Source organism: Bicyclus anynana, chromosome 1, assembly GCF_947172395.1.
Source record: "Bicyclus anynana chromosome 1, ilBicAnyn1.1, whole genome shotgun sequence".
Classification (NCBI taxonomy): domain Eukaryota; kingdom Metazoa; phylum Arthropoda; class Insecta; order Lepidoptera; family Nymphalidae; genus Bicyclus; species Bicyclus anynana.
In genome coordinates, this window is record NC_069083.1 from 2,114,667 (window position 1) to 2,137,414 (window position 22,748).

The following is a 22,748-nucleotide window of genomic DNA, read 5'->3' on the forward strand; positions in this document are numbered from 1 at the left end:
ACTGACTTACAAAAATATATCTTTTAAGTTTTTTACGTAATGACACGTATAAATTCAACGGTTGTTGTAATTTCAATGTATTATAGCAGTAAATTGATATTATCGGAACATTTGGTCATTTCCCAGCGATAACACTATCGTAATGTAAACACGCGCGGCGCGGATCTGATAAAGCCGACTGACCGGCCACCGGGTAATGTAATGTGGTGACTTAATGCGTGGGGGCAGAGAGTAGTCTAAACATTTGTGTTCACAGAAGTGCCATACTATCTTATCTTATATTTATATTATTTATCAATTTTTATTTCTCATTTATATGTTTGTCCATTTTTTTTTAATTTTAACAATGTTTATAAAATACAAAATATAATACAAAAACACTATTAAAAATTTATAAAAAAAATAATAAGAATAAAAAGAAAAAGAATAAATCTTAATGTATCTAATATAGCAGACGCCTCCGCGGTTTTAGAAGCGTAGTTTCCGATTTCGTGGAAATATGGAGACAAAATATACAAACACATAAAAATCTAATTCGGCCTGTTTATAATATTAGTTTACATAAATGCAATGTAAAAAGTGCACTGCGTTAATCTGGAACCAAGATACCTTTAGATAAATAGTCTTTGCGTGATTGATCATAAATATATTAAAAAATAAAACAATTATCTTGAATTTAATTTAATTTATAAATAAATAAAATAAAGCTTGAAAATTCGACAAAACGACATATTAACGTGATCCTCAGAGAGACAAGTCACGATTAGGTATAAACTAAACGAATCACCACATGTCATATTCTATGACCAAGTATAATAGGAGAGCAAGGTCGTGCGTTACGACTCAGAACGTATGGAGTTTATTCCGATCGCTCCGTCAGTCTCAGTAATAAGTTCATGCTCCAATGAATCATACGGTACATAATAAGGAAACGTTCATCTCAATATGGAACATATGTTTTCTTAAATATTTATAGTCAAATTAACATAACTAGTGTACGTCATCGTTTGAAATTCTATGATCTTTAATTTTCAACAGTACGTTTATGAATTTGTATGTAGTCGTAACTAATATTATGAATGCAAATGTAAGTTTGTTTGTTTGTTATTGAATGCTTAACTATTTGATTAGATAAGTTTTGTTTTTAATTTGCCCCTTTTTAACATCCTCGAGAGAAGGAATAGGACACTTTTCATCTCAAAAATAAATGATTTTAACCAAGTTCAGCATTGAAATTTTACGTTAGATGGTAGTAGTTAAAATAAGGCAAAATAAATAATTATTCGTAATTTATCATAGTTAAAATACTGGTATAAGAATATTTTATTAAATTCTTAAACTATTTTTTTCATTTACACTTGAATATTTGGTATGGATGATAAATGAAAAGCAACTTAGTAAAAAGTGTTAGGAAATTGTAGGTCCCACAGAAATTGCTTTAAGGCGTCACTACAGCAGCTCGTGCGCATTAACTTGACCTGACTACCATACAAACACAGTACAAACATCATTCAAGCCAGGTGCCAGTTAATCCGCACAAGCTGTACTGATGCCTTAGAGCAACTAGAAACATATACATGGGTACTAGAACATTATCATTTCCTCAAGCTTTTATCTACAGAATACCTACATAGTACAAGTAGCTATGACGTAGATGTGAAAAAATTAATAAGTAAACAAACTTACTTTGTCATCAAAGAACCCTTGGTCATCTGTTCTCTGCTGACCGAGCAATCTGTCCGTTTCCAGATCAGTGTCTGCTTCATCTGAAACATAAATTAAATTTTTATTACTACAGCTCAAAATCACTGTTAAATTACCACTCCACAGCGGGGCTAAACAAGCATTTCAGTCTCTAGGGGCCAAAGTAATTTTGTTTATTTAATTTTTAACTGTTATTATAGTAGAAGAAATTAGTTCGGCTTTTTTCGGCTATTTTCGGCAACATGGAATTTTATTTTTCTGGTCAGACTATTAATATTAAATTTGCTACCTTCATCTCCGCTCGCCGGTTTGATTTCCACTGACTCTGTGCTCTGGGCTGACGTGGGCCTTTTCCTGCAATTAAGTTTATGATTATTGAATAATTCAAAATATTTTGAGTGTAGCGCGGGCGCGGGTGGCGGGGGAGCTGTTGAAAGAAAGAAGGAAAGAAAAAACATTTATTTAAAAAATAAATGTTGCTACACTCCACTACTCACCTAGGATGTATCCTACTCCCCACTACTCACCTAGGAGTGCACCACGACGACGTACACGTCGTGTACATCGTGGTGGTGGTGTGGCGTGTGCTACTGCAGCGGCAAGTGCGAGTGCGTGTGCGCGTGCGGGGACGACGCCGCGGGCCGGTGCAGCGCGGGCGGCGGGGTTGCTGTTGCTACACTCCACTACTCACCTAGGATACACGTCGTCGTGGTGGTGGTGGTGCGGCGTGTGCGACTGCAGCGGCGAGTGCGAGTGCGTGTGCGCGTGCGACGAGTGCGGCGTGTGCGCGTGTGGGGAAGACGCCGCGGGCCGGTGCAGCGCGGGCGGCGGGGTTGCTGTTGCTACACTCCACTACTCACCTAGGATACACGTCGTCATGGTGATGGTGGTGCGGCGTGTGCGACTGCAGCGGCGAGTGCGAGTGCGTGTGCGCGTGCGACGAGTGCGGCGTGTGCGCGTGTGGGGACGACGCCGCGGGCCGGTGTGGTGCGGGCGGCGGGGTTGCTGTTGCTACACTCCACTACTCACCTAGTATACACGTCGTCGTGGTGGTGGTGGTGCGGCGTGTGCGACTGCAGCGGCGAGTGCGAGTGCGTGTGCGCGTGCGCGTGCGACGAGTGCGGCGTGTGCGCGTGCGGGGACGACGCCGCGGGCCGGTGTGGTGCGGGCGCGGGTGGCGGGGGAACTGTTGCTACACTCCACTACTCACCTAGGATACACGTCGTCGTGGTGGTGGTGGTGCGGCGTGTGCGACTGCAGCGGCGAGTGCGAGTGCGTTTGCGTGTGCGCGTGCGACGAGTACTGCGTGTGCGCGTGCAGGGCCAACGCCGCGGGCCGGTACGGTGCGGGCGCGGGCGGCGAGGGAACTGTTGCTACACTCCACTACTCACCTTGGATACACGTCATCGTGGTGGTGGTGGTGCGGCGTGTGCGACTGCAGCGGCGAGTGCGAGTGTGTGTGCGCGTGCGACGAGTGCGGCGTGTGCGCGTGTGGGGACGACGCCGCGGGCCGGTGCGGCGCTGGCGCGGGCGGCGGGGGAGCTGTTGCTGTAAAACATACACTTTTTAGTACTTTATCTACTTTTTTTCAAATGTTTATTTGCTATAAGGTATGGCCGGAGCAACACCAATAGAAGGTTTGGACGAGCGCAGTTTTTCTAAATATCTCTCCTATGAAGCTCAAACCTGGATTTATAGTAATTGTCACAGGGTTTGTCGGCTTAGTGCAATCAGTCTTGAGGCCGTCGTGTCGTAAGAATCCATTCCGGAGCTTAAGAACCCGCTAGATAATATAATATATACGAGTACTCGTAACGATACGTACCCATAAAAGCTTAAACGTCTGCATACCCTTAAACTTTACGATTTTATAAGACACAGAACTTCCTATAAAATAGTAGTTATCGTTTCTTATTGACTTGGAACATCATGCGTCCAGATTTCAAGTACCATTTATATAATTAAACCTGATTAAAGTATTTATTTAAAGATATATTTTCTGCTTAGTTTTTTACTCACCTAATGGATCTAAAGAGTGTAAGTCTGCATCGGTTAACATGTGAGGGTCTGCAATCGTTCCGTTATCTACAATTTCTTCTATTGTCACTGAGTGAGTCTGAAAAGTACAGAAATAATCGTTATTCGCGTATGCAATTAAGAGTACGTTTGAATATAGTTGGTCATTACATGGAAATACATACATACATCTTATAGGCATAATAGATGGGCATAAGCATGATGATAAACATGTACAATACCTACAGGATCCTTTTTTCGTTGCGTTTGGACAAAGGAGAGAACAATATTCTAGGACATAATGTGTTTATTTCTCGTCATACATCTCGTTTGACAAGTTGTGTCACAAATAACCGCCTCCTTTTTGAAGTCGGTTAAAAAGCATTGCTCTTACTGTACCTTATATACATATCGATATAAAACTGGCCAAGTAAGAGTGAAATACGCGCACGAATCGTTGGATTTAAAATATTTATTATTTTACAAAGAATATAACACAATAATTATAGTAGTAGTGCTTACAAATTTACAATAAAAATCCTAACGTGTACGTACAAATACATTACACAATATTTCTATTTGCGGGTAGTCATCGAAAAGTACCAACAGCGGCCGGTCGATATTTACTCAAGCCGCAACACGCACTAAATCCATTTTATAAGAATACAGCAAAAAATCTCGTTTGTTGTATGGGACCCCAAAATATTTATTTTCTTCTGTTTTTTTAGGTATTTCTTGTTATTATATAGCAGCAACAGAAATACATCATTTGTGAAAATTTCAACTGTGTAACTATCACGGTTCATCACAGATACGGCCAGGTGACAGACGGACGGATAGTGACAAAAAAAAAGATTACTAGAACGTTTTACCCTTTGTGTTCGGGACCCTAATTAATTGAACAGGGTTTCTCAAACTTTCGGCTCCACGAAAATTTCCAAGTGACAGCGAACCCCTTACTAACTGATGAAACCCCCCCCCCCCCACCACCCCCCCAACAGAAAAAATAAATTTGACCATTCAACAAAATAAGGTTTTTATTTGAAAAAAAAGGTAGCACATAAAGTACCAAAAGAAATGTCTGTAATATTAATGTTATGGGTGTGCTTTCAATGTTAGGTGTAATTTTGGACAATTTTAACCTTAATTCTGACTTGTTATCAGTTATCTAGCCACCATTAGGTAAATCTTGTCGCGAACCCTCTACCGTCGAATGGCGAACCCCTAGGGGTTCGCGTACCCCACTTTGACAAACCTTGCATCAGTAACAAACCTGAATAATCGGGTTATTATTGTCAGTGTCGGACGCGTGTCCAGAAGAGAGGCCGTCTTCCACGATGGGCAGAGTTCGGCGACTTGGTTCTGCAATACAAACCACATTAATCAGTGCTTAAGTGTAATATGACAATACAAAATTAACAAAATGGAAATGCTGTCTTAAACGACAAATTAGGTTTTATTTGCGTTCTCATTAGATATTAAATGACGATGCAGTCTTAGATGGAATCGCTGTAACTTGAGAGGGATAATTTATTAGACCTATTAATTAATATTATAGTATGTGCCATATTTCCGATTTGAACATGAGGCGTATAACTGCGTGGAGTTCCAAAATATGAGTATATCCCAGCAGGGTTATGATATCGGGGTGCGAGAGTGCGGGGTATTTCACATTGACTTTTCGCCTATAACACGTCATAATCGAATTTGAACTTTATGTATAATGGACGCCAAAATTACAATGTTACTAACAATGCAGTTGCCATGGAAACGAACAATGTCAGTGCTGTCATTTTACAGAATACGCAAAGGGCATATGCAGTTCTGCGTATTGCGAGTAAGCAAACTGAACACTCAATCCTCAATTCAAGGTCTTGCAGTGTAGTCTATATTTACTCTAGCCTGTATGCTTGTAGGCTGTGGCCAATTAATGAAGGTTTTCAAAATCTTACCCTTCATTTCCACTAGCTCCTTCTCCATGATAGCCATAGACAATTCGCTGACAATGTCGCTGGCGGCGGAGGACAGTGCCAGTGCTATGTGTAGGGCCGAGTCACCACTACGCCGGGCCGGATGTCGTCCCGGACCGTCTAAAGAGACGGAAATATCAGTGAAAGTAATTCAAATCGCATAGTAATGCAAGCAGAAATCAATCAATCAAACAACCTTATATATAGGAAATGGATTAGAAAGGCTTTTAGCCCTTAGTTTTTGGTTTAGTTCTCTACAACTCTATTTATCCTGAATATTTTTGGCTAATCTACCGATAATATAGTACGCTTCGTCGTGTAGCTATAGGTATCCATATTTCACTGCATCGTTATTTAACATCAATTAAGATCGCAGTGAAGTTTTATATTTGTTTTTACCTAAACTCGGGGATAATGGGAAGAGTTATGCTCGAAGTGTCTTTATTAAAGTGAATAAGGATTGGGGAGATACTTTCAATATCCAAAGTTACCGACATTACTTCACTAGGTGCAAAGCTGAAGTGACAATGGGTGGGTAAAGTTCGAAGAAGCAATGGATGTTCGGGTCCCAAGGTGCTGCGATTCCAATACTTTAGTGGACCGACGACATCAAAGGTGGCACACACGACTGTGGTATTTGAAAGTCTCTACATAAGGCTTTTATCCGGCAATTGACGCCAATCGCTCCATCGACTAATAAAGACGATGTTGATGAACACTGTATGTAGTTTGATTCAACGGTCAAGTTGAATCAAACTACATAAAACTTGAGAGTGGCATTTAAACGATTTTATATCTATACTAAAGCCATACTCGAGGAATACTGTTTTCTAACTAACGAATTAAAAATGAGACTATAAATCGCTAGTTATTTCATACCTAATAAAAGTTATAATTAAAACAATAAAAACAATAGATATCGTTAATAAATTTTGTATAATAATTTAAAATAAAAAAACATATGAAATGACATGCGTTTTCTAATTGTTTTGTTACTAAACAGTACTCCTCGAGTAAGGCTACAGTATAGATATAAAAAAACAGAGCTGTTAAAAATTTGTCATCTATTTTAGATTATTTTTCAGCTCAGGGCATCTCCGGCCTTTGGTCCTTTCGAGGCATTTTGGCAGCCTTGCTACCCTGTAGTCACGCCACGTTGTCTAATTACGATGCATTTTTTTTTGTTAAAAGCTAAAGTTATCGAGATAGTTCTTAGCTATATGGCAGCGCAGGACTGCCGTCGTCATCCACAGCATTAGTTAGTAAACATACGATCATACCCTTCATGTCCACCAGCTCGTTCTCCATGATGGCCATGGAGAGCTCGCTGGCGGTGTCGCTGCCGGCGGAGGACAGCGCCAGCCCGTCGGTCAGGTCGGCGGGCGGCGGCGACGCGCACGGGCTGCCGGCGTCGCCCGCCTGCAGCGCCGCCACGTCCGGCGTCGGGAACCGCGCGCGCTGCTTCTGCTGCGAATTAATATATATTGGGCAAATTCGTTGATAACACTCCCATGATATGCGGGCGACGGGGGGAAAGACTGCGTGGGTGTGAAATCATGCGAGTGGGGAAGTGAGGTGCATCAGTTGTGGGTTTTTCATTCATCGCTACACCGCCGACCCGCGCGGACCTTGGGAGTGTTACGAACGAACTTGTCAGGCTATACCAGCAAGCGCAGCGCAGGACGCCATCCAGTCAGATCCGTCAAGATCTTTAAGCAAGTTTAAGAGAAGTTTTGCTGATATGTCGCTGGTAAGAAAGTTTAACAATGATGAAGGAAAGTATGCTCTTTGCTTAATATCTATTATTCTATAACAATATCATAAAGAGGTAGAGTTTGTGGTATTGTACGGAATAACCTATGGATCTACTAAACCCGATTTTAAAAATTCTCATACCATTAGAAAGCCCTTAGATTGTAGGTTAAAGGTACGTTACTTGCGAGTGTCATATTTTATCCCCGTATTCTAAAAGGAATGGGAACAACGCGGCTGGAACCGCGACTAGTACTTTATAAAGATATCGTATTATAAAATAAAGTGGTTTTTTTTAAATATAATAAACATACCTGTAACCCTAAGAAGTCAGTGTGGTTGTTGAGCGCGTGCGGCGAGTCGATGCCCTCGTTCTGCGGCCAGTCCGACTCGCTGCCGTCCACGCCGTTCTCAGACGGACAGTTCTGCGTCTGCCGCCGCAACTCGTAATCTAGCTCCTGGAATAACACAAGTGTGCGTATATATTTATCCTAATTTATCCTAACTAATGTCGAACAAAGATTATGATTCACAACATTTGTCAGGACAACTTAATTAACAAATGAAACTGTAACCAAAAAAAGACCCTAGAATGGCAGAGAATGACCTTGAGAGAACGCACGCACTTGTGAACGTTGTGTGTAGGGTTAAAGGTATATTTGACTGTTAACAAACACTCCCGTTTTCCACTCAAGTCACTCTCCCCGCCCAAGTAACCCATAAAGAATTACACAACAAGAGCTGTGGACAGCTCGAATGTCACGAGCACACTGAAGCTGACCGTACCGCAAGCCTTTGCAACACGACGATAACATATGGATGATTCATATTACGTCTACGCATAATATACGCACTACGAGATTTCCCGAATAAACATTTTATAGGTAAATGCGGTAGGCAATTATTGTTTTGAAGTTTTGACAGTGGTGGCTATGGAAGGTCTAGAGGTATTATTATTACGTTACGAGTAATTGAAATTAAATAATAAATATATATATAAAATCTACTAATATAAAAAAAATAACAAACTTAAACATTTTTAAAAAATATTTTTACATTACTCTAAAAAACAAAAATACCATTGCACTTATGTCCATTCTATTGATCGGTTAGAAGGCGATACTATGCCAAATAGGCTCTTAAGGTAGCATTCCAATCTTGAATATATGAATATGAGTATGAATTTATATATGGACGACTAAACAAAAGTGGTCGCGCGACGCGGTATCGGGCTTTGTTTAGTGTTCCATATAAATTCATACTAAGCAGTGGGTCGCGCGGTCGGAGGTCGCACTCGCGCGTCACGGTCGCAAATAACGGAAGGCTACCTAAACATTTGACAATCTAGAATTCTAGAATAATACTATACATAAGAACAAACCTGAAAGTTAACAATCTCATCTGTACTATTCTGCTGCTGCCCCGGTAGCGTTGGGCAGCGGAAGAATTCTTCTAGAACCTTCCTGGTCTCCGAGAACTCGTACAAATAGTCAAACGCCGCAGAGCTGGGCGGCGGTGTTACGTCTCTGCTGTCTGTAGGAACTACCCTCTGGAAATGAAAAACAGAAAATCAACTAGCAGTTTTGCTAATAACAGGGGGTATTTAGGAAAACTCAAAACAGGTATTTTATAAATACATTGTAATTGCCACTTCTAGTAGAAGTTGGAATGCTATATCGTTTATGACCTACTAGACATACAGCCAGCGCCGGACCGAGGTAAATTTTAGAATGGAGCGAGATCCAATTATGGCGCCTTTCCTATTTGCTCCTAACATTATATACTAGGGACGTTTGAAAAGTTCGTAGCCTAACGTATATCGGAATGTCATACATTTTTAACCGACTTCAAAAAAGGAGGAAGTTTCTCAATTCGACCGTTTGATTTCGATTCGATTCATTTAAATCATAAAGATTTTAACTGGATTTTCAGACACTTCTTTCAGATACGGTTTTAATTAACACAGCACTAACTTGGTACCGCCTTCAAACTGATCAGAAGATAGCACATACGATGTTATGTTTCGCTTTTAATTTAATGAAAACTTTTTTATGATATAGTAGCATATTATAAAGTGCGCGGCCGAAGGCCGCGCGTTTTTTGCGCCTGGGTAAAATGCCCAGCCATAGTCACAGTCAGAAGCCCTATTACAAACCGGCGGCCGAAGGCCGGTTCACAATAAAGTTCGCGGTTCACAATAAAGCGCGATTTTTGAGCTTGGGTAAAATGCCCAGCTATAGCCACGGTCGAAAGCCCTATTACAAACCCCCGGCCGAAGGCCGGTGTATAATAAAGTATTTTGCTATATATCCGATGAAACAAAGCCTATATGTTGCCCTGGACTATGCTTAATCTATTTGTGAAATCCGCATCAAAATCCGTCCAGTAGAACCAGAGAATAGTGCGAACATACAGACAGAAGGACAGATAGACAGACAGACAGACAGACAGACTGACAAACAGACAGACAGACAGACAAGAAAATTAAAAAAATGTTTTCGTATTCAATTGCTCATTTCTAATTGCCCTAACTTGATTTTAGTTAAATTTGGGCAAAGTACAGACACTCGATTTCTACTCTTTTATTATAGTATAGATAGATAGATAGATAGATTGACTTTTAGGAAGATAGCTGACACTATTGGCATCTCAACAGAAGGCAGACATCACACAATCGCCTTGGCTTCTTTGAGAACAAATACGCGATCGACTGACGAATTTTCGCAACTGCTTGGAGTTGTTTGAGGCAGATACTTTTTTGTATGATTTGTGACCATGGGTATATTACTTTAACTCCAGAAACAAAAGTACAGTCTAAAAAGTGGACACGACCAGGATCCAATGTTCCAAAAAGGCAGAAGCGGTTTTGCGTGTTGCAAAAGAAATGGCCTTAGTTTTTTGAGATTCGCGGAATGTAATTACGATGGATTACTAAAAAAAATCGTAAATATAAACTCTGCTTAATAGTGAAATCTGCTACGATGTTTCAGAGGACAAATTAAAGAAAAATGGCCATGATCATTGAGAAGAAAAGTTTTGTTTCATCAGGATAATTTGCGAGTTTCTGCTATGCTTTTAACAAACGTGTGAAACGTTTGTTAAAAGCATAGCAAAAATTCATCAGTATAATTTAGAATTATTACCTTACCACCATATTCATATGATCTAGTCTTGTCTCCATCAGACTTTTATATATTTCCGAAGCTAGAAAAAGCACTTATCGAGTTCAAAATTTTTATGAAAGTGGTCTATGCATTTTCTAAGAATTTAAAGAAAAAAAATATCTGGTATAGAAATGTTTCCAGGCCAACAAAATAAGTGTATTGAGCCCTAAATAAAGTTGAAAAATAAATAACTAAAAAATTATAGCTTTGTAGTTTCCTGGTTTATTTAGGCTATGAACTTATGGAACGCGAAGATTTTGACCATACTCAGGCCAATTGAAAATCAGGCACAATACCGTCTCTCGATCACGTAGTGCCCGGGTGCAATCATCACCCTAGCGCCCCCTAGTACCTATAGAACCCGCTCGGCGAGTGGCGCTTGGGCGCCCCTGAGATCGCGACACCCGGGTGTAACGCACCCCATGCACTACAGGTAAAGACTCTAGCTCACGTAGCGCCCGGGTGCAATCATCACCGTAGCGCCCCCTAGTACCTATAAAACCCGCGCGGCGAGTGGCGCTTGGGCGCCCCTGAGATCGCGACACCCGGGTGTAACGCAACCCCTGCACTATAAGTAAAGACTCTCTAGCTCACGCAGCGCCCGGGTGCAATCATCACCCTAGCGCCCTCTATTACCTGTATATACCTATTTTTTCAATCAAGGGTTAAAATCAACGCACTCCCTGCACCATATGTAAAGAAAGACGCCTCTATTAGAAGTAAATTCGCGCACGTCGCGTTCATCTCTTCGCTTTAAATGTAAAAAATCGAAAAGAAATAAATTTCTTTTCGATCTTGTCTTTACCATTTCGGCGCCCCCTAGGATTTGGCGCCTGGAGCGACCGCTCCGTTCGCCGTATGGACGGTCCGGCCCTGCATACAGCCAGCTGTCCAGGCATCTATTAAAAATTGTCTGGTAGCTCGACAAAAGATTGAGAAATACCTATTGTTTTATATTCTTTACAAGTTGGCCCTTGACTACAAATAAATGAATAATTAACGATTGCATTACCTAAAATTAATTAGATTACATCAATATAAATATTGCCTTTACATTAAATAATAATACCAAAACGAGAATTGGAGAAATATATTAAATACCATAGCATAGAGCTAAAAGAGCTGAACTCTTGAAAAAAGCGTTTCAAAAACAATTTTGAATAAGCTGAGTGTTGATGATTACTTTAATAAGTTTTACTATCAAAACATACCTGAGGAAACCCTGGTCTAGGCGACCTGACATGTATTTTCTGTGAGCCAACGCCATATCTTCTAGGTGAGCCCTCGTATTCAGCTATAGGCAGTTCACCGATCACCCTCGTGAACCGACTCTTGTCTTCGTCACCAGAGAGCCAAACTCCCGTGGGACTGCCTTCACTCAATCTCACGTCTTCTCTAGAACGTGTAGAATCACTTCCGTCACTTAGTTCACTTTTATTGTTCAATATATCACTATCACCATTTTTAATATTGTCTAAAGTTCTTTTAACACTTATATCAATTTCCTCGTCGCTAGCGTCTGGGTCCATCCTCAAACCTAGAGACACAGAATTCAATATCACTGAAAATAAAAAAGAAAGAAAACAGAAATGTTACAGGATACTACTTTATCATAAAACCCAAATGAATATATTTAATGACAAACATGTACCTAAAGATATTATCTAGATCAAGCATTTTTCTTCTAGATAGGAATATATACTGTTGACTTTTTTCATTAAAATGTTCTCGATGGATAGGTTTTACTGTTTATTTGTAGTTTAGTTGGTTGGTACGCTTATGGCGATTTGTAGTAAGCATACCTTAAAGCACTCATACCTGTGACAACACCTAATAAGGTTGATCTTTTATTTAATAAGTTTCCTATTTATTGCACAAGTTTAAGAAAGGACCAACAACTTGATTTTAACCGTTTTGACTTATATTCTACACTTAATAACCCTGTTATGTGACCTATATAACTATAATCTACTATTATAACCTGCGATTGATCATTCTCATAATACTTGAGAATAGTATAAAGAATGCATTTTGAATTTATTAAGTAATTAATTAATACAAAGTAGGTATTCATAGACAGAGGTAGGTACTTGCATTTTGTATTTGCATTTAATATTGTTTATTTTAAACTAGCGCTGGACTACAATCACGCTTAGTGGGAAACAATGAAGAAGTCTAAGTTAAGACGCGCATACTTGTTCACTTTAACTCGAGACATATTTTAGACAAGAGTATTTAGACAGACAAGGTGTCTTATATGCAAGCGCTTTTCCACCTTAGGCCACATCTACTCGTACCTTCCACTGATAGTCTATTTCGTTTTGTATATGATATAAAAAGCCTTTGTAAATACTCTAAAATAGAGCGCATAGCTCATTATAGCCTTGCTTCCAAAGAATCTAGCTACAGTCTATTCCATAGCTGGATTTTAAAATGAGACTCCGCAAATGTTTCCAACGAGCAATAATGTGAGTCAAGCAAGCATTCCTTCTTTATCATATCAATCTTAAGCAATTATTTACATAGCATGAAAATACCTTTCCAGTCGTCATTTTCGTCGAAAACCATAACTTCGCCGTCCGCAACGACAGCTATGGGACTACTCTTGGTGCTGACGTCATTAGTCTTATGGGGGTCCAGTATGGGAGAACTGTTTTTAGGTATACCCATGGTGTTCTGTTCTAATACAGGATCTCTTTCCCCGTTGGTATATGTAACGGGGGATGTGTGCCTGGATATCATCTTTTTGGGTTCGCTGTTTATTCTGTGTATAGAAATCTGAAAATTGTGAAGCAAATATTTCAATTAAGTATCATAAATGACGGCATTTCTAACAAAGCTGTATGCATTGTTTATAAATACAAAAGGTCCTGTCTTATAGGCCTTCGTTGAGTGTCTTCGTTATTCTTACATATGGTTATCTCTTTCGTTCTATCGCAACAAAAACTAGAACGATATTTCCGATTTCGTAGTTTTTAATCGACAATGTATTTCTGAGGTATTAATATGTCGTTGCATGCTGAGTTTGATTATCAGGATATTAAGGAATTTATGTCATTGAAATGTGTCTGGACTGGCGGTGTGTTTACACTGTGGCTATATATCAAGCTGCCATAAAATTCATTTCCTAACAAGTAATTTTGGCAAAGTCAAGGTAATCTATTTATGATACTTCTGGCTGAGAAGTCAGCACCACCTTTTACTCAGCACTTAGCAGTTGCTATTTATAATCGTCAATATTTGCCTTGTAATGATGTGATGTTATTTGTCATCTAATGATTAAGTCAATCATTGCCTCAAACCATACCTATGTCGTTGTCATCAAAACTCACAGTACAAGTAATAAACGGCCCTAAGTTAATAAACGCAATATTTTTCACACATTGCGTTTTGTGCGTATTGTTATTATCGGCGTATTCCACGAAGTCTACAGTTAGAGAACGCATTCCGTATTTCAAGTTGTGCTTCTTGTACATGTTTTGCTAGTGTTTAGTGAAGTAGGTAATGTTTCACTTACTTCATTATTGATATTGTTGTCGGCGTAGTCAACGGAGTCTTTAGTCAGCGAACGCACTTTGTTCCGCAAGTTGTGCTTGTGCGTGTTGCTATGCCGCAATTTGCGCACCGCTTTGGTGCGGCTCTGAGAATACAGCTCCCTTCCTCCGGCTATTTCTATTATCCTGGAAAATGGATACACAATGGGATTAGTACATTTTTTTATTTTGATCATTTAAACTATTGCCATTATAATAGGGATGATGACAGTTTTTTAAATTGTATATAAATTTAAAGTATACTAATAGCAAAGCAATTTTGTAAAAGTAACAGGGTATCTGCGATCATTACTTTCGGAGCTACAGGGATTTAAAAGGTCAGATTTGAGGCGCTGCCGCGGATCCCTGAAAAATGCTCCATACAAAATGGCACGATTTAGTGACGTCGTTGGCTCGCTGATCGTGTTTGGTTTGTATGGGCGTTCAAACAAAATTACTAATATCTTTGTTATTTGTGCGTTTATGTTTATAGTTTATTTATTGAAAAATGTCACATTTAATGTAAGGAAGCTAAAACTGTATGAATTTTCTAATTACGATAAAAAAAAATTAATAGATTTTGAAATTTTATAATCTATAATTTTGTAATGTATAAATTAGTTAACATTGACCTTATTTACCCGAATGTATCATAAAAATCAATATATTCAAACCTAGTCATCATCCCCATTATAAAGTAAACGCTGCTTGCATATCTAACATGCTAGTTGTACGAAATTGAAGATTCCATCTCCAAGTTCGTAATGAGGGTAGGCAATGCATTTTTTATGTATATATGAAGCCATAAAATACACGTCACTGTGAACGCTTGTAATTTTTGCTATAGACAGCCAATATGTGCAATGTACAAATATTTCTGGCACGTCTTGATTTACAGTCAACACTCTGTGTACTCTGTACAGCGTCAATTCCAACCACAATCTTGCGTCAAAATCTCACTCAGTTTATAGAATACAGCATCAACTTACAAACAGCTTTAAAACATCGGTCCTGACATCCCTCTAAAGTATAAACGGAGACTTACAGAAGACCATACTTAGAAATATGTTCCGACTTCGATGATTCATAACTAGGGTATGTTATACTAGAAGTATGGATCAACTTTGACAGAGGTAACGTCCCTTTAAACCTATAGCATATAAGTGCAATCAAAATAAGAAAACAACTTTGAATTAACACGAGGGCCATTAAATACCGTCCACTAATTCACATGTTGCCCATTACACCATCCATCAAGGCTCGGCATACGCCTAGCTGCATTCATTACCACTTGTTTGCGTAGCTTGGGTTACCTGTACACACATCGCCGCCACGTTAACGCTTTGTATGGGACATTATCAGTGTCAAACGAGCACTTCAAACATTTGAATTAGTAATGTGTACAGGAGTAACTAAATTAAACTAATTGCATGTTGCAGGCGGCACATGACTGTTGTTCGAAAGTCTGCTACAAATTATTTGTTCAGCTCATCAGGCTTATTTACTTTATTTGACTATGTTATTTGAAATATACGATATTGAGATTCTATAAAAATTTCCTTCATTTGATTTTTTATGATAAATTCTTAGCTCTCATCAATGTTCATCAATTTGACGGCCTCCGTGGCGCAGTGGTATGCGCGGTGGATTTTCAAAACGGAGGTCCTGGGTTCGATCTGGGCAGATTGAGATTTTCTTAATTGGTCCAGGTCTGGCTGGTGGGAGGCTTCGGCCGTGGCTAGTTACCACCCTACCGACAAAGACGTTCCGCCAAGCGAATATAATATATATAATAGCGTTCCGGTACGATGTCGTGTAGAAACCGAAAGGAGTGTGGATTTTCATCCGCCTCCTAACAAGTTAGCCCGATTCCACCTTAGACTGCATCATCACTTACCATCAGGTGATATTGTAGTCAAGGGCTAACTTGTCAAGAATAAAAAAAAAATGCCGATTGTTATTGGAGTTATGTGGTGGTTCTAAGCTATCAATTTCCCTTTAAAATCGGTGTGAGAAGTTCTGACGAGGGCTACATTAGTCATTAAGATATGCTTATAATAATGACGATTGTGATCATCGTGACGATGAGGATGATCATTTTGATGATGATGGTGAAACTAGGCACTGTTTAAAAAGATATCTTGAGTTTTGGAGATCTCGGTACACGAGGGACAAAATATGTTAGGTTTATCGTTATAACAAACAGGTATGGATCAATAAACAAACAATCCTTTTATCGAAAGGAATATCTTTGAAAACATAATGAAAGTTATTTTAACCGAGTAAACTCACAGTGCGCGAGATACCTTCGGTTGCGAAAGGGTTTGGTTAACACTTCAGATTTAGGGTGTAAATAAAAAAGTAAAAATGGTGGGTTCATAGATAGTTTACTAACTTAGGTGTGTTTACACACACTATAAAGGATCCCAATGGACTCGTATTAGCTATACGGCATATGATTGTTATGTACTTTAAGTAAGGACTCCTATATCATCGTGGGTAGAAAAAGAATTGTCACAGTTCGTTGCCATACATTATATTTGATGCTTATCATAATGATGTGTTTAAATATAGAGTGGCACCTAACTTGTAGTTTGCTCTAAAGTTGCAACACGCACAATTTCGCAGATATACATGCGATGTGATGATTTTTAAGTTCATAATTCTGATGCATATGGGCTATGGCGCAGGGGCATCGGGTTGAAAATCAGCAGCCTACGCCATTTATTAAACCCCCGCAAACAGTGAAATGAGTAAGCCTAGTGTGTGTTTAACAACCTGGCTTATCGAAAGTCCGCCCGACAGTAGTGATTATATTAATATACTCTTTGGCCATTCATTTCGTTCCATTAGGCGTTCGAGGCGTTCTATTAGTTGTCCAAATCAACCCGAGTGATGCGCCACATACTTCACGAGGTGATCTTCTAACTATAGTTCATATTTACCTAGAATCCCTGAGCTTGTAGGTGCCTCCCTTGGTGCTGAGGAGGACGGGCTGATCGTCCCTCTCGTCGTCTGAGGACACGTTGTTGACACTGAGCATGTCGCGGCCGTCCAGGCCGGAGTTCAATCTGAAAGTTGTATAAAATGTAATTAAATAATTTATTTAAAACATCAAGGTATCTCTTGATCTCCTCGTTTGATACCTACATCATGTGGCATCATGTGTATGGGTATCAACTAATAAATGATTATGATTTACGGCCTTCTTTCCGGCCAGGTTTCTTTATCGCAAGTAACAGTCAAAGTAACGTCATAAATCAAAAGTGTCTTATTCACTGAAAAATAAAGTCTTCTTTACTACTTACTACTTTTACTATTACTTTACATGAAGAAACTGGCTGTTAGAGTTAAGTTTACTATTTGATACCCATATTGTGGTAGTAATAAGATTTGTACCCCTTCTTGGAACACCCGCAATATTTTTTTATGTACTGCGTACATGAAATATAAGTGGTCAACCATTTAGTTATATATAATTTAATTTGTTTGTAATAAAAAAACTTGAAATTTACAATATTTTATGATACCTACCTTTTATATCTAAAATTAATCCGTCAAGCTGTACACATACATACCTAATTTACAAAAAAATGATTATTATTATTAAAAATAATAGAATACCGTCGTCGTCGTATCGTCATTAATAATAAAAAGTAACAAACGCCTACATCAAAATTTAACCGCATTTCTTTACAAAGCGTGTCAATTAATATTAACTGCATGACGGTTGAAATTCGACGGTCGTGCGGCGACTAGTAATATGTCAGGCCATTTACTTAGAGAAAATCCACACACGCGTATAAAAGGAAAAATTATAAGCGCGAGCTGCTAGGAAAGTAGGGCAAATTACAAATCAACGGTACTATTCGTGAAAGAGACGTGCACTTTGCTTCTCACGCCCTGATTAGAGGGGATGCTTCTAGTTGCTAGAGGCCGAGATGTCTTGTTTACGTGGTAGTTAGGCCTCTTGTTACTTGACTTATCATTATCAGCCTTAGACCAATTGCAAATGGACCAGTATCGCACCCAAATTCACCAAAAAAAATGTCTGTAATTTGGGGGGGGAGACGACGAGATAAACTCAGACATAGAAAATATTACATTAGAGATTAGATCGATTAGGCCAAGCGTGCCTCTTTATTTATTTTATTTATTTATTTATTCATTTAAGTTACATTTCCACATGTCATAAATAAAATTTCATAATTATTACAAATGGAACCCTGTGAGGGTGTTGTAACTACAAAGTAAAACTTAACTTAACTTAACTTAACTTAACATAACATAAGATAAGATAAGTAGAGAGGCGGATTTATCATTTTTCGGTCAAAAAATCATTAATTTTATAATATACTTTTAAGCAAAAAGTTTTTTAATGTTAATAAAAACTCATTAATGTTTTCCTTTTTCTTAATGTTTTGCGGTAATTTATTATATATTTTTATGCACATTTTGTGCGGGCCAGTACTGTGCATCTTTAAATTTGATTTTGGCTGTACCAAGTTAAAACGTGCCTCTTTAGATCCACCATGTTGCTCCGACGCTTCTTAGTGGGCTTTATCTTATGTTATTGATAATCAACGAGACTTGTGGCTTAACGTACTTTACGAGGCAAAGGAGTAACAATACCAACTTCCTAATTTTTCTATCAAGGACACTTGTCACTTTTAAAAACAGTTGGTACGTACAGTGTGTGTTTTTAAACAACAGTTATGTAGTTACTACTTCATTGTTCACTTGTGATTGTGAACAATGAGAGCTATCAATAAGTGATACTTAGGATACACTAGCGATATCCCATTATCAGAAGTGGTATTACAAATCAGAGGGTCCATAAGCCGTAGTACACTGGGGCCCCATTCGCAATCATTTTGCATTTTACGCCGCACTTTACCTCATGATTAAAGGGCTCCCTAGCATAGCACCTCACCCCATCGTGCGGTTAGTTGAAATTCAGAAAGTTCCCTAAACAAGTAGGCCGTTAGTGAGTACGTGAGGCAGTTAGCGATCAACACGCGAGGGGACAATTACGCTCATTTCCAGCCTACCGCTTGTAATATACTCTGCGATGGTACCTACTTGCATGGCTTTCGGCCCTTTTAGTTTACACCTAACTCTTCCAACTTTGATATGTACTATATTCATAAGAACTCTGCGAGAATTTCTACAACCTTTAAGATATTATATAACATTTTACACGTTTCCAAAACGTCGACAGGCGCGTGATGCGCTCGCCGCCGTCGGAGCCGGGCGTGGAGTCGCCCGCGGCGTCCCGTTGTACGCCCGCGCTCATGTCGCCGCGTTCAGCAAACAGAACGTGTCGTCACCTGTCGTGCTGGTGCTGCATGTTGCGCGGGCGGCACTTGGGGAAGAGGCGCGTGATGCACTCGCCGCCGTCGGAGCCGGGCGTGGAGTCGCCCGCGGCGTCCCGTAGTACGCCCGCGCTCATGTCGCCGCGTTCAGCAAACAGAACGTGTCGTCACCTGTCGTGCTGGTGCTGCATGTTGCGCGGGCGGCACTTGGGGAAGAGGCGCGTGATGCGCTCGCCGCCGTCGGAGCCGGGCGTGGAGTCGCCCGCGGCGTCCCGTAGTACGCCCGCGCTCATGTCGCCGCGTTCAGCAAACAGAACGTGTCGTCACCTGTCGTGCTGGTGCTGCATGTTGCGCGGGCGGCACTTGGGGAAGAGGCGCGTGATGCGCTCGCCGCCGTCGGAGCCGGGCGTGGAGTCGCCCGCGGCGTCCCGTAGTACGCCCGCGCTCATGTCGCCAGCGCCGACGTCACGTCGCCGCCGCCTCTACCGGCAAAACGCCACTTGTTTAGCAAACATTGAAGTACAACAAACATATTTTATTGACTTAAAATATACTTGAAAGTATTTTTTCGCCCACCTTTGCCTCGCCGTAGCGTAAATACAGGTAGAACAAATACAAGTCGTAAGATTGAGTTGAAGTAAGTAATACTGGTTTTGTTCAAAAACGCAATTCAGCAGCTTTAGGTCGGCCGGGCGGGCGCCGCCGCGTGGCACGGCCGCAGCTCTGCCAAACTATCGGATCGATACTACATTAGCATTGGGGGTACAACACGCTTTTGTTGAGGGCGGAATGTTAAATGGACTTTCTATTACTGTTTTAAAAGGTGGTTTTGTTAGCTTGTACGAAAGTTATACTTTCTCAGTCTTTATGTGATGTGTAGGTACATTGTAAATATCGATTTCTTATTCGTTTCAGCGTCGTTTTCTTTTTTAAGACGCCCAGTATGAAAATTTGATGAGAAGTTAAATTCATTCAAGCGTTATGTTTATCTGCGAAACGTTATGCGTCGGAATTGACAGGCACACTTCTTTTTTTTTATTGCAACATTGTATATCTATACTTAATATTATAAAGCTGAGTTTTTTTGTTATTTATCTATCTTTTTTTGTTTGATTGAACGCACTAATCTCAGGAACTACTATTCCGATTTTTAAAATACTTTCAGTGTTAGATAACCCATTCATCGAGGAAGGCTATAGGCTATATATTATCCCCGTATTCCTACGATAACGAGAACTACGCGGGTGAAACCGCGCGGCGACAGCTAGTTTATTATATTTTTGAAACAACAGGATTTATTTATTTCTTGAAGACGTCTTTGCTGTAGTATGTTGATCTTGCGCTATACCCGGAAAATATCAAAACACAAAACAGCTGTGGGTTTCAAGGGTCCAAACCCTTAATTTTCTAATTTCATAACGTATTTTTTTAATTGTCTACGACATAATATGAGACAAAGTCCTCAATCACCAGAAAAGTTTTATCTTTAACAGTGTCTTCCAAACCATTTAAAAGACAAAGATTTCTGAGTACAATAACTATTTAAACAAACTTAAGTAAAGTAAAATAATGGCAACAAAAATTAAAAAAAAAATAACATTAATTATCACTGATTTCCAATCTTACATTACAGTCGTTCTAGTTGTGAAAATGAAATAAGGTTATTAATAACGGAATTTCCCTTTTGATTCTTTAATTAATTGAACTTTTACTCATTACCAATTAATATTATTTTGCATGTTAACTGGGTCGACGTTGTAAGACGAGAAAAACAAGATGGCCGTTTATTAAAACAAAGTTAATTACAGTCGGGCAATACCGTACGTTCGGCCCGTCGCGTCGCTGCCGGATTTATACAGCGCCAGTAGTTTTTATTGCAGCCGCTACAGCAGGATTGTTGTCGCCAATTTGTTCAGTTAAACACTATAGCGCTTTTGTAGTTTTATTTAATGTTGCCAACTCTTGGTTAGTGTGAAAAATGGCTGTTACTCGTAACAAGTGCGCTTTGTGGGGCACTGATTACTTCGTTTCTGATTTTTTAAGAGTTCAAATCCAAAATTTTCTTTATTTGCAAAGTGTAAAATAATACAGATCTTTATAACAAATGTTAAAAAATTTTGAAATGAATTTGAGTTATTATTTACTAGCTGACGCGCGTAGTTCCCGTCCAAGAATACGGGGATAAAATAAAGCCCATGACACTCACAAATAACGTGGTTTTCTATTGGTAAAAGTATTTTCAGAATCGGTTCAGCAGATCCAGAGATTCGGGTAGTTCCAGGGGGGTAGATCATCATCATCATCATCATTATCAGCCTACATTCAGCTCACTGCTGAGCTCGAGTCTTCTCTGAGAATGAGAGGGGTTAAGGCAATAGTCCACCACGCTGGCCCAATGCGTATTGGCAGACTTCACCCGCGCAGAGAATTAAGAAAATATGGTATGCAGGTTTCTTCACGATTTTTCCTTTACCGTTTAAGACACGTGATATTTAATGTATCTACATAAATGCCATGACCAAAATCTAGTCCAATATCTATAAAGTAAAACATCGATAAAGCAATTCGGATACGGAAAACAAATTCGACCGAACTCAATAAAATTTTAGGGTTAACTGAGTGTTAAAAGTTATAGATCTTAAGGTTAACGTCAAGAACTTGTCAAGGAAAAATGGGTTTTAAGATAAAGACAGTATAATCTTATTTCAATTAGCGCTAGTTAATTGCGAAGTGACCGAAATGTCAGGCTTTTGGAGCGCACTTTGCCAATTACTGCGTCTCCGGTGCTCGAGAAAAGGGTCAACTCAACGCTGTAATCCGTTTAAATTATGCGGTAACGATAAAAAATACGTTCGAGTAGTTACGACTTTATGATAGAGCACGTAGGATAATATAGACCCGGCAAGTTATGAGGACCAAAATGACATATGATTACGCAGGTACAATTATAGACAAGTGTTAAAATTTAAAATTCAATATTTATCTATCAGGTATCAGCTAGTTGTCCTAATAAGTCACGGGAAAATTGCTCCGAATCTATCGGATCTACCAATGTAGATGAAATTGTGTAACAATGTGACATTGAGTTATCTCTAAATGTGTTGCTGAGCGCAAATCTCGAGAACAGCTGAACCAATTTCGCTAATTCTTTTTTATACGTTTTATATTAGCTTCACTTGTAATTGTATGTAATGTAATGTATGTAAGAAAATCTTGGAATCTTAATTTGACCCACTTCCCTGAATTTTGCACACGCTCTGAGTTCTGATGACAATAGATGACTAGCTAAGAAAC

The 22,748-nt window shown here is 39.5% G+C and overlaps 1 protein-coding gene across 6 annotated transcripts in view; it reads right to left on the reverse strand.

Moving 5' to 3' along the window:
- LOC112044395 (amyloid-beta A4 precursor protein-binding family A member 1) overlaps window positions 1-19,762 on the reverse strand; it is a 36,996-nt gene extending 17,234 nt beyond the window's left edge. For 3 of the 6 annotated variants that reach the window (XM_052884137.1, XM_052884133.1, XM_052884124.1), the window contains exons 1-14: window positions 19,626-19,762; window positions 17,085-17,210; window positions 14,124-14,286; window positions 13,144-13,384; window positions 11,818-12,167; window positions 8,824-8,991; window positions 7,757-7,900; window positions 6,971-7,157; window positions 5,673-5,810; window positions 4,994-5,082; window positions 3,724-3,820; window positions 3,096-3,252; window positions 1,994-2,058; window positions 1,687-1,766 (exon numbers count right to left, since the gene is read on the reverse strand). In XM_052884137.1, coding sequence (XP_052740097.1) covers window positions 1,687-1,766; window positions 1,994-2,058; window positions 3,096-3,252; window positions 3,724-3,820; window positions 4,994-5,082; window positions 5,673-5,810; window positions 6,971-7,157; window positions 7,757-7,900; window positions 8,824-8,991; window positions 11,818-12,167; window positions 13,144-13,384; window positions 14,124-14,286; window positions 17,085-17,210; window positions 19,626-19,747 — 2,127 coding nt within the window. In that variant the 5' untranslated portion in view covers window positions 19,748-19,762. The other 3 variants (XM_052884140.1, XM_052884129.1, XM_052884149.1) reach the window with 3 other exon arrangements.
- Between the last annotated feature and the right edge of the window lie 2,986 nt (window positions 19,763-22,748).